The sequence below is a fragment of the Phaseolus vulgaris genome, chromosome 6, assembly GCF_051622355.1.
Source record: "Phaseolus vulgaris cultivar YP4 chromosome 6, ASM5162235v1, whole genome shotgun sequence".
NCBI lineage: Eukaryota > Viridiplantae > Streptophyta > Magnoliopsida > Fabales > Fabaceae > Phaseolus > Phaseolus vulgaris.
This window is the reverse complement of record NC_143503.1, coordinates 34,121,276-34,134,057: the sequence shown is the minus strand read 5'-3', so window position 1 is coordinate 34,134,057 and position 12,782 is coordinate 34,121,276. Positions and strand designations below refer to the sequence as shown.

Below are 12,782 nucleotides of genomic sequence, written 5' to 3'. Positions count from 1 at the left end.
TCTCTTGAGGAATGGATTGGTAAATGAGCATCATAACCAGCAATTGAGGGAACTTCCCAGAAAACACAGGAGCTATGTCAGACTCACATTCAATTTCCTTCTCAAACGAAGATAACATTGTGAAGACTCAAAGTACGTTTGTTAAATGTGTGATCATATATTTGTATAAAAATATATGCTTATGATTATGTGTTTATTTATGTATAAGTTCAATCATATTTGAGCAGTTGTTTTGTTTGAATTGAATTGATGAAGAGAAATAATGTTTTGGTGATGCATTTGCAGAGAGTGGAGAAGTGGGCATTGATGTGGCTGAAGCAGAACTACAATCACAGGAGGAGCTAGACAGTATGATTTTTAATTTCTTTCTTTTCAGTTTTTGCTTTTCAATTATTTAATTCTTTAGTCACAACCTTAAGAGTAGATGTGTAGATGCAAAAATATTCGGTAGAATACGAGTAGATGCATTAAGATTATTATCCACTCTTGATGAATTCAATTTAATTACAAAATTATTCTCTTGTTTCTTTAACAGGTATTATATCAAAAGTTTAAATTTATAATTTGTTGCACGTGTACTTTTTTTTTTTTTTTATCATGAATAAATAAAATTAAGGGGATACTTCAGGGGTATCCCAACCCATATATAGTAACCAGTAGTGGACTTCATACATCATCCACAAAAAAAGCTCTCCTTTATGGTTGCAGCAGAACAACCTTAAAGTGAGAAAACCATACCCAACAAAATATAACCATCAGGTTACCTCAAAGCAACACTCAACTATACCAAACCTCCCAGGACCCAATCCACATACTTTCACCTCGCCACGCGACTACCCACATATGGAGAACGCCGCTCCCTCGACCGGCGATCTTGTTAACCTCTACATTACTTCGGCGACCTCCGACTACACACATGAAGAACGCCGCTTCATCGATCGCGATCATGGTGACCTAAGGTGAACGCTGCTTCATCAACCGGCGTTCATGTTGATCTTGTTGCACGTGTACTTATATTTTACCTATTTATAAAATGTCCTATTTTTTCGTTTTAATGAATACAATCACATATATTTTAAGTAATGAAGGATGTAATTCAAAATGAATTAATTTGTCTCATTTTAGTTCTATTAAAAATTTAAATATAAGTAAAAATTCATGAGAAATGCAGGAAGCCAAAAAAGGAAAATATATATAGGAGCAGCTTCAGGAAATTGGAGTGAGGCTTCATCCTATGATTCTGAAATTCATTCTTATTGGTGGCGAATTCCATTAACGGATGTTGGAATAACAGCCCTAGACGTTGCAATGAAAATGGAACAAACTGCTTTTGTAAAAGAGTTGGTGGAACGTATGGAGCAAGAAGATATGGAAAAGGCCTTTTGTTTGGCAGCGATAACTGGAAATGTGAAAATTGCTGAAATTCTTCTTAACAAGAAGAGAAGTTTGCTATGGATTAGAGACAAAAACGATATGCTTCCAATTCAGTTAGCCTCTTCAGCTGGGCACATTCGAATGACAGAATTCTTATTTGAAAAGACTTCAGAAGACAAAGAAAACAAGCTACCCCTCCCAGACATTAAGAAGCTATTTATCTTCACCATCAACAACAATATTGACAGTAAGTTCATGCACATTTCTTTCGCATATTTAACGGTTGTATGTTATGATTTCATTTTTTTCTTACGCGTCTGTTCTTCTCTTAACTCTCGGCATATGACAGCCGTGACATCAAAATTATTGAAAACGGAATCAGAACGGCTTACTGTTGAAAACGAAGAGAGGTCGACAGCTTGGGAAATGCTTGATCAATGTGAGTTCTCACAATCCTTAAACACTTCGTTTTTCTGAGTCTAATTCTGAAGAAAACAACCTATTTATCTGTTATTAATAAAAATTAATTGATGTTATAAACTTAACTTTATCATAAATGTGTTATAATGTCAACCATTATTTTTTTAATAATTACTTACTTTATCATAGCAGTAAAATCATACTTTATAAACACCCCTTTTACCCTTATGTAGTTTGGTAAAAGAAATTAAAGAGAGGAAAATTGTTGATTTTGGCTTAATCCTAAGTCCCACATCGGTGAGTTCATTGTTTGGGAGGAGGTTTGAGGGTTATAAATTAAACTCTCCTCCTTCACTGTTAAATATCTCAATTTGTAATATTTTCTCTCATAATAATAAAAGTGAGTTGTTTCAGCTGTGCTCGGAGATTAGGCTAAATTGGCCGAACTCCGTTAACAATTTTCTGGTGTGTTTTTTTCCTCTTTATCTCTTTTATTATTCTGCTCTGTTTATTTAATATTATTTGTCGGGTAGCTTTGTTAGGGTTTTGTTTTAGTGGAAAAATTACTCGTTTTTCCCAACAAGTGGTATCAAGAGCCGAAGGTTCGCCTTGGGTTGTTTGAAATTATTTGTGATATTGAATATTATATTTTGAGTTTGTAATGGCAAATCAAGAAGAAGAAGCGAAGGATGTATCCAGAGTGTCGGGCTCCTTGTCATCATGGTCGAGGTTCCCGGTGTCCACTTTGAAATTAGCGGTGGAAATATTTGATGACACTGGACATTTTGGCATGTGGCAAGGAGAGGTCTTGGACTCTCTTTTTCAGCAGGGTCTTGATATTGCTATTGAAGGAGAGAAACCAAAAGAGGTAGAGGAGAAAGACTGGAGTATCATCAACCGGTTAGCATGCGGAACTATTCGATCTTGCCTGTCCAGAGAGCAGAAGTACGCCGTAAAAAACGAGACTTCTGCACACAAACTGTGGAAGGCATTGGAGGACAAGTTTCTGAAGAAGAGTGGTCAGAACAAGCTCCTGATGAAGAAAAGGTTGTTCCGATTTGACTACCAACAAGGTACTACTATGAATGCACACATCACTATGTTTAATGAATTAGTAGCAGACCTGTTGAATTTAGATGTGAAGTTTGAGGATGAAGATTTGGCTTTGATGTTATTATCATCTCTTCCTGATGAATTTGAACATTTGGAGACTACGCTCCTTCATGGGAAGGAGAATGTGTCGTTAGATGTTGTTTGTTCTGCTTTATATAGTCATGAATTGAGAAAGCAGGATAAGATGAAAACCAAATCAACGACATCAGAAGAAGCATTGGTGGCAAGAGGTCGTCAGCAAAGCCAAACAAAGAAGAGAAGAGGGATGTCTAAGTCTAAAGGTCGAGCCGTTGCCAAAGATGAGTGTGCTTACTGTCATGAGAAATGACACTGGAAGAAAGACTGTCCAAAACTACAGAAGAAAGAGAAGGTTCCGCAAGATGCAAATGTTGCAGAATGCAAAAGTGATGTGGAATCAGATATCTCTTTAATTGTCTCGCTTTCAGCATCATCGTATCCAGATGAGTGGATATTGGATTCAGGTTGTACCTATCATATGTGTCCCATTCGAGATTGGTTCTTTGAATTTCAAGAACTTGATGGCGGGGTTGTTTACATGGGTAATGATAATCCATGTACGACAACTGGGATAGGTTCAATCAAGTTGCGGAATCACGATGGATCCACCAGAATTTTGCGGGATGTACGGTACGTGCCAAAGTTGAAGAAGAATCTCATCTCATTGGGGGCTTTAGAATCTAACGGCCTAGTTGTGACGATGCGAGATGAAATTCTTAAAGCAACTTCAGAAGCACTGGTGATGTTGAAAGGCGTGAGGAAGAACAATTTGTATTACTACCAAGGTAGTACAGTGGTGGGACAGTAGCGGCAACAACTTCTAGCTCTAAGAAGGATGTTGAGGCAACGAAGTTGTGGCATATGAGGTTGGGACATGCTGGAGAGAAATCCTTGCAAATTCTTACAAAGCAGGGATTGTTGAAAGGTATGAAGGCTTGCAAACTTGAATTTTGTGAGCATTGTGTTCTGGGAAAACAACGAAGAGTGAAGTTTGGCACTGCAATTCACAATACCAAGGGTATTCTGGATTATGTGCATTCAAATGTGTGGGGACCTGCCAAAACTCCGTCAATCGGAGGTAGGCATTATTTTGTCACTTTTGTGGATGATTTTTCCAGGAGAGTTTGGGTGTTTACTATGAAGAACAAAAATGATGTGCTTGAAATTTTCCTTAAGTGGAAAGCTGAAGTTGAAAACCAGACAGGAACGAAGATTAAGGTTCTCCGAACAGACAATGGAGGAGAATACAAGAGTGATCCGTTCCTGAAGGTATGCCAAGATTGTGGCATAGTTCGGCACTTCACTGTTAGAAAAACACCACAGCAGAATGGGGTGTCAGAGCGTATGAACAAGACACTTGTGGAGAAAGTTCGTTGTATGTTGTCTAATGCTGAGTTAGGCAGAGAGTTTTGGGCTGAGGCTGTGACATACGCTCAACATCTCGTCAATCGTTTGCCATCATCTGCTATAGATGGCAAAACCTCGTTAGAGGTATGGTCTGGAAACCCTGCAACTGATTATGATTCTTTGCATGTTTTTGGTTCTATTGCATATTATCTTGTGATTGAATCAAAGTTGGATCCACGGGCAAAGAAGGCTCTTTTCATGGGCTTTAGTCCTGGAGTGAAGGGATACCGTTTGTGGTGTCTAGAGGCAAAGAAGACGATTATCAGCAGAGATGTTACCTTTGATGAATCTGCCATGTTAAAGAAGGTAAATCCAGAAGGAGCTGATAGTACTCCGCAACAGGTGGAGTGTGCCCGGAAGCAGGTGGAGTTTGAGCCGACAGTGGTGATCCCAACACGAAATACCACAAGTGACTCTCCTATGGCAGAAGAAGAGTCAGATGAGGAAGAGGTTCCTACCCAAGAATCTCAACAGCAATCAGCGCCAATTGCAGTTAGAAGACAGAGACGAGATATTCAGAAGCCTGCTCGTTTCATGGATATGGTTGCCTATGCACTTCCAGTTGTTGATGACATTCCATCCACTTACCCAGAAGCCATTCTAAGTTCAGAGAGTGGTAATTGGGCAGGTGCGATGGAAGAGGAGATGCAGTCTTTGAAGAAGAACAAGACGTGGAAGCTGGCACAATTACCAAAAGGTAAGAAGACAATTGGGTGCAAATGGGTATTTGCAAAGAAAGAAGAATTTTCTAATAAAGAAGATGTTCGCTACAAGGCAAGGTGGTTACAAGCGCCAAGTTTGAACATTGTTTAGACTTGGTTAATATTTTGCACATTTGAAGTTGGCGTCCGGAGGCGCAAATTTGAAGCACTGCAAAGTTTGTTTTGTTATGTTTTGAGAAGATTTGTATTAGGTGGAACTTGAAATTAAGCCAAGGTGGAGATTTGTTGATTTTGGCTTAATCCCAAGTCCCACATCGGTGAGTTCATTGTTTGGGAGGAAGTTTGAGGGTTATAAGTTAAACTCTCCTCCTTCACTGTTAAATATCCCAATTTGTAATATCTTTTCCCATAATAATAAAAGTGAGTTGTTTTTGCTGTGCTCAGAGATTAGGCTAAATTGGCTGAACTCCGTTAACAATTTTTTGGTGTGTTTTTTCCTCTTTATCTCTTTTATTATTTCGCTTTATTTATTCAATATTATTTGTCGGGTAGCTCTGTTAGGGTTTTGTTTTAGTCGGAAAATTACCCGTTTTTCCTAACAAAAATAACCTGTTTTTTATTCTCTTTCATTTTCTATCTATAAAAATGCAAAGTGTAAAAGAACTTACTTTTTTTTACTATAATTTATACCATTTACCGCCCTCTAAGTCCTAGAAATATATACATCTAGTTTATTATCAAAACTTCAAATAACAATATTTTACTGTTGTTATGATCTCATTAGTTACTATCTATATATTAATTAAGATGGGCTAATGTGATTTTATTTGACTAAATAGTGGGTAAGTGAATGTGATTAGTAATTTAAACTCAATGGCAGTCATTTGCGAGGATACTATTGGCCATCAAAATAGTGTAGGTTCGGTGTGTAATGGAAGGGAAAAGGAGAAAGATACTTTCAATGCACAATTGTCAAAAGCAATGTTCAATGCAGCAAAATCAGGAAACACTAATATTTTAGAACTCATTTTGAAGCATTATCCTAATTTTCTATTTGAAGTGAGTTCCTGCAAACAAAGCTTACTTCACATAGCTATTCTACATCGACAAAGATCTGTATACAAACTAATATTAAAGAATGAGGTTGCAAAGAATGTTCTGACAAAACTGGTTGATTCTAAGGGTAATAATGTTCTTCACTTAGCTGGAGAGATGGAACAAGCTGAAAAACAATCCAAATTATCAACACAAAACGTTCTAATGAGCAGTGAGGAGAAATGGTTTAAGGTACGTACGTATATATCTACACGATTATCATTTCTTTGTAACGATAATGTTTTTCCTGTTTACTTATTCTCTTTTTTATGCGTTCCTCAATGCATTTATAATACTTTTTTTAATAATTAATTTGCTACGTACTTATGTTCTTTATCTTCCTCATTACATTAATAGTCATCACTTTTGACCAAACACAGGACGTGGAGAAGATAGTTCCACGTGCAATGAAAACAATGAAAAACAACGAAGGTTTGACTCCTAAAGAATTGTTCTATAAGAGACATGAAAAGTTGCACAAAGAATCAATATCAGAACTGCAAGCTACAGCAAATACATTGTTAGTGGTAGCAACTCTGGTCATCACACTAGGGATAACCGGAGGTATGACCGTTCCTGTTGAGGATATTGATGGTACACGTACTCCTTTTTTTTCAAGGAAGATATGGTATACGTTTTTCTTTCTATCGCTTGCAAATGGAACATGTTTTTGTGTTTCGTCTATGATGTTCTATGGTTCGGTTATTCTTCCCTCATCTTGGGAAAAACCAAAGGAAGAGTCTGTTCGGTTGCGACAAACAAAGTTAGTTTTTGGGAATGTGGCACTTTTCAGCTCACTTGGACTCATGTTTGTTGCTCTAGTTTCCGGCTGCGTACTGGTCTTTGAATTCTTATCCAGTTGGATCCTTTATGTCATTTGTGCACTTGGTTTACTGGTATTGGTTGTACATGTTACACCTGATTTTAAGCGATTGATTGGCATTGCGTACTCATTACTATTTTATTTGGAGGAGGCTCACACAACAATATTCTGGCTAATTAGTAAGATAAATCGTGTCTTCCTCACTTTCTCAAAGGAAAAAGCTTAAATGTGGTTCAATGATCTAAAATATGAGATTGTGCTTAAGAGTTTTGGAGGATAATAAGATGAAAAGTTTGCACGACATTTCTTGTTTTAAGACTGTTTTAAATTTCAACTGCACCTGTAATTATTTTCTTTGTAATTCTATTATTTGTTTATTCATGGTAGAGAAATGTTCATATCAATTGTAGTTGATGTAGATCTATGAATATGTGTACTATAATTACTTTATTTAACTAAATTATTGTATGTGTGTGTACATGACTAATTTGAACTCAAGGATAGCTTCATCTCAAGAATTTATTGGTAATGAAGATATTGTAAGATCGTTGTTTAAAGGAATGGAAGAAGAGAAAGAGTCTCTGAACTATGCAAAATTGTCAACAACGATGTTCGATGCGGCAAAATCAGGAAACATTATGATTTTAAAATCTCTTCTCAACTATCATCCATATTTGTTATTTGAAGTGGATTCCACTAACAAAGAAACTTACTTCACATTACTATTCTATATCGACAAGAAGCTGTATACGAACTAATATTAAACCAGGGGATTCCAAGAATCTGATGGTACAATTGATTGATTTTGAGGGTAACAATGTTCTTCATTTAACTGCAAAGTTGGATAACTTAGAAGAAAAATTTGGATTATCAACAAATTATGTTCAAATGCGTACTGAAGATAAATGGTTTCAGGTATATATATCTTACTTCATTAGCGTTTAATGTTAATCTCTTTAATATTTTTTTCTACCAGTTCTTTAAGGTAGCATGACCTCTCTCCAGTTTATAGATTGTAAAAAAATGTCAATTTTTCTCTATGGCAGAGAATTCATATTTTTTAAAGTATTTAAATACATTAAATTTAAATGAATCTATTTCAAATTATATTTTTTTAGATAAAGTATTTCAGTGATCCTAAATATATAAAAAAATTAAATATTATAAATAAATTTTAATAATTCAAAATTATTAATAATGATAATTTTTTTAAGTGAATTTTGTTTGTATGTATTCTTCTGTAAAAATTTTCCCAGATTTTCATTGATGAAGTTTTTTCTTTGTGATTGATGTGGATACAAATTGTTTTTAATTTGTGTCATTCACAATTATTTTATTGATTGAAGATTTTTTGAAGACTATTTTTGTCAATGTTGAACAAAAAACTTTCTGATGTAGGTATCGGTAAAATAAAACCATAGTTGAGGTTGATTGAATGTTTTTCTAATTAATTTAGAAAAAAATCCTATTTTATTCTATTCTTTGCGGATAAAAAAATATAACTAATATTCAATAAGAAATAATGAGAACTTACATTGTCTAAAAACTTTATAATTAGTAAAAATAATAATATTAATCCAATATATTGAAAAATAACTTTAGCCTAACATTAATGTATAGTCTAGATAATGTCAGTCAAAAATAAACATCATTGACTTTATTCTAAACGAAACTTTTGGTAATGTTGATTACAAAACAATGTTAAGATATAACACATTTAAATTACCATGTGTTAGTTTTAGTTTTCCTAGAACGGGAAAAACATAAATTTGAAATTATTTCAAATTCTATTTTGTTAATAAAAGGTGGGTTAGGTGCAGGTTTAACTATTTCATTTCTATTCTTAAAGTAAAAATTTATTTTCATTCTTATTCTCATATCTTTTGGATATTAATTTTTATCTCATTCTCTTATGTTTGTATTTGTGTTCCATTTCTTTACAATTCTAAATATTAATTAAATAATTTTTTTATAAAAGTTAAAAATCACAACAAAAGAAATATGTAATTGTCATGTATTCAATGTGAAAAGTATACACATTTACATAAAAAAGTTATAATTGTATAAATATCAAATAATAATTAGATATTGTCAAATAATTATAAAAAAAAAGTAAAAATATTTGTATAACCTAGAAATAAAAATCAAAGGAAAAAGAAAATTAATAAAAACATTTTAAATTATCTAATAAATTAAATATGTTTTAATAATTTAAAACGGAAAGAAATGAGTATTTGATGAAAATTAGGACAAGAAAGAGGATATATATTCATTCTACTCTTATACTCAATTTAAAAAATTAGATATTATCATATGTATATCTTTATCCAATCAATATGAGAATTCATCCTCAAAATCAATAAAAATAGGTTCATTTGTCATCTCTATTATGAGCTTCTAAGCTGCAATTCATTTTTCATCTCTATAATTGAATTTATTTTAGAATTTCTCATTCAAATTATCTTTTTAGATTTTCTATCTGAACACTTTATTATTATTTTTATAATTAATTTTCTACCTCTTTGCTCTTCATCGTACTAAACATTTTAGTTTCATTTTTAACGAAACGAAACAGGAAGTGGAGAAAATAGTTCCACCTTCAATGAAAAGAAAGAGAAATAAAGATGGTTGGACCCCTAAAGATTTATTTTATCAGACACACAAAGAGTTGCACAGAGAATCTGCATCTGAACTGAAAGCTCTGGCAAATACTTTAATAGTGGTGGCAACTCTTATCATCACCTTAGGAATTTCCGTTGCCATAACCATTCCTCTTAATGATATTGATAGTACACTTACTCCAATTTTTCGGAAGAAGACATGGTATACGATCTTTTTTGTATCAGTTGGGCTGGAAACATCTTTCTGCGCTGCATCTATGTTATTCTATGCTTCAGCTATTCTTCCTTCAAACATGGAGCCAAAAGATGAGTCTAGCCGATTACAGGAAAATAAGGTGAGATTTGGTAGTGTGACACTTTTAATATCTGCTGGATTCATGATGTTTGCTTCTATTGCCAGTGCCACGTTGATCTTTGAATTCTTATCCAATTGGGGCCCTTATTTCACTTTTGGAGTTGGTTGCCTGGTATTTCTTGTGCATTTTACACTTGATCATACTCTGTGGAGTAACTATATGTCGCACTTGCTGCTAACCTTCTCCAAGGTAGCTCCACTGAAGTTGGAAAGATTGTTATGGCCAATCCGCAAGATATATGAATCCTATCATTCATTCAGAAAAAAAATGGCTTAAATTAGTTGGAATAAACTAAGTACGTATGACTGTGCCCTAGTGTTCTTATCTGAGTGTTTTATAAGATGGCAAGTTAGCAAGAACATTTATTTTCAAGACTGAGTGAGAGTGAATCTGTTGTATGCCTTTTAAATTTCCAATCTACATCTTTCCTCAAATAATAACCAGCTTGTGCTTGCCATATATGAAAAAAAATTATGGGAAACCTCACCTTGATAAATACATATGCCTCCTGAAATCGGAATGAAAAACATTATCTTTCAAGCACTAGATGACCATTTATGCTTTACCAGCATTTTTTTTTAATCTAATTAAGAAGATTAGCATCAATCAATCAAACAACGTAACTATTGATAAATTAACGTGATCGAAAAAGTGTATAATGCAAAAAGAAAAAAGAAAAAACAAGAATCAAGAACTTGGCCTCAAACCCTGATAATCCTTTTCCCTCTATTCTATTTAGCAGCTCAAAAGCAAAGAGGCATTTGAAAGATAAGGAACACATTAGGTTTTAGTCCTGGTCAATTCTTTTTTACATCAGAAAAATATATCTATATATATTCATAGTTACTCCAACCCGTATACATACTCCTGAGAATTACTGTACTAAAAGAAATGAACACTTTCTGCCAAACGATATAAGGGCCGAGTTCCAGTACCAAAAACCAATCTATAATACAATCACAGCTGCAACTATCTATATATAAAGGATTTCAAAAAGAATAATCTAATAAACATTTACAGAAACAGCAGTATGTTCTTTACTTACGTCTTTTGCTCCAAATTGCTAAAAAATTCATTGATGTCAAGTGTGATAGAGAACCGCTACCGGAATCCGAAAAAACCAACTTGAAACTACCTTCTTTTCCGACAGGTAGGTTCAAACTTCGAGTTAAACAGAATAAAAGAACTTAATGAAAATAAATTATATTGGGTCGCTGGGAGACTTCAAAAAAATTGGGAAGCTCTATTAATTGTCTGCGGTAAACTGCATCCGTAGCAGTTTGATTCAATAGCTATAAATAAATAGTTGGATTCAATATTAGCTATAAAACATTATATGTTTATAACTTCTTATAAAAAATAAAATAAAGTGTACTGTGTTAAATGTGATAATAACTTTGTCTCATCATAGTAATTGAACTTTTTAATTTTGTCTTTATGCAATAAATTTATTTATTTTATACTAAATTTATGGTTAAAATAATTCTAATATCCTTCATGCATTTTTTTTCTAATATCCTTCCTGCAAGTCTGGTATAAAATAAATTAAGGAATTAGAATTTTTGCATTAATATTTAAATCTCGTCTCAAGAGAATTAGGAACAGTAAATTTGTTATGTGAATGATCGAATTGTGTTAAAGATATATTAGCTAGAAAGAAAATTACATTGAAATGAGTTCATAAAATTCAACTCAATAAATATTTCTCTGTAATATTATTTTAAGTTGCTACTAAGGTAAATTTGGAAAGGTGAGGGGTGGTGGTTGAGAATCTGGTGTGTGATTTGTGTGGGAAGGTGGAAGAGTCGTCCTGTCATCTGTTTTCCGTCTGCGAGTTTACCTGGCGAGTGTGGTGTCTTTGTTTTGAGTGGCTTGGAGTGTCGTTTGTTATTCACAAGGACCCTTTGGTAAACTTCCAACAATTCAGGTTGTGTTCGGCTTCTGATGTGGTTAATGACGTTTGGGGGGCGATTTGAGTTGGTGTTGTGAGTGGAATTTGGAGACATAGGAAGTCGGTGACCTTCGACAAGGGCGTGGTAGATGCGCTCGAGGTATTTGCACTAGTTTAGGTAAATGTTTGGTCTTGGATTTTTGCAAAGTCCTGTTGTAATTCCTTTACGTATCTCAACTGGGTTTTGAACCCAATGGATTGTATGAGGCTGGTTGTTTAATGTTTTCTTGTGTTGCTTTGGTTGTTCCTTATTTAGTTGGAAGGTGTATTGGTTGGAGGTTGGTAAGGCGATAGCTATTTATGTATAAGGGTTAGATCACCCCAGAAGTGGTTCCCATTTATTTATTTTTTATTGCTGATAAAAAAAAACTTTTGAATATATTTTCAATTTAAAATTATATTCACCTTTTTAAATTTGTAGCAATCAATGCTTTTAGATCTTTCTATTTTATTACTAAACACAATACTATTTGGTATACTTACCAAGAGTTGACACAAAGGTGCATTTTATTCTAACAAATTTCAGTCATTATATCTAATTATTTATAAACTTCTAATAGACAAATTTCAGTTCTACCCTTATTATAATTGATGTTTGGTTGCCTATGTTATTTTAAACTATATATATCTTGATTCTCTAATTCACATTACATCGACCAATGAGCATGCTCATATGTAGTTGAACTGTATAGTAATTTTAAATTGCTTTGTAGTTAGTATGAAAACTGTTTCAAATTGTTTATTGATTTAATTACACTTGAATGCATCACATGCTAAGAATAAAGAAACAAAAAACAATTGATTTAAAGATGCAAGGAATATTGCATTGATGTAAATGCTCGTAACATAACAGGTGTGAGACCTGGAGGCATTGGCAGTAGAATTCCAAGTCAACATGAAATGCAAGCACGTTTTTCTTTATATACAATGAATAAATGAATA

At 33.7% G+C, this 12,782-nt stretch overlaps 1 protein-coding gene across 1 annotated transcript; it reads left to right on the top strand.

The window, feature by feature from the left end:
• Positions 1-10,385, top strand: LOC137833574 (uncharacterized). The gene is made up of 8 exons (XM_090303957.1): positions 1-132; positions 286-348; positions 1,172-1,621; positions 1,724-1,813; positions 5,842-6,281; positions 6,470-7,132; positions 7,600-7,827; positions 9,488-10,385. Exons 1-8 carry the CDS (start codon positions 75-77, stop codon positions 10,163-10,165), a joined length of 2,670 nt encoding a protein of 889 aa, XP_090160083.1. The 5' UTR covers positions 1-74; the 3' UTR covers positions 10,166-10,385.
• The last annotated feature ends 2,397 nt before the right edge of the window (positions 10,386-12,782 follow it).

What these genes read in the sequence shown, in the direction of transcription:
- LOC137833574 (XM_090303957.1), top strand. Translation starts at nt 75, where the DNA reads ATGTCAGACTCACATTCAATTTCCTTCTCAAACGAAGATAACATTGTG. An exon ending in TCACTTTCTCAAAGGAAAAA is followed by an intron (nt 7,133 to 7,599) that starts GCTTAAATGTGG and finishes TGTTATTTGAAG; the next exon opens with TGGATTCCACTAACAAAGAA. An exon ending in CTGAAGATAAATGGTTTCAG is followed by an intron (nt 7,828 to 9,487) that starts GTATATATATCT and finishes GAAACGAAACAG; the next exon opens with GAAGTGGAGAAAATAGTTCC.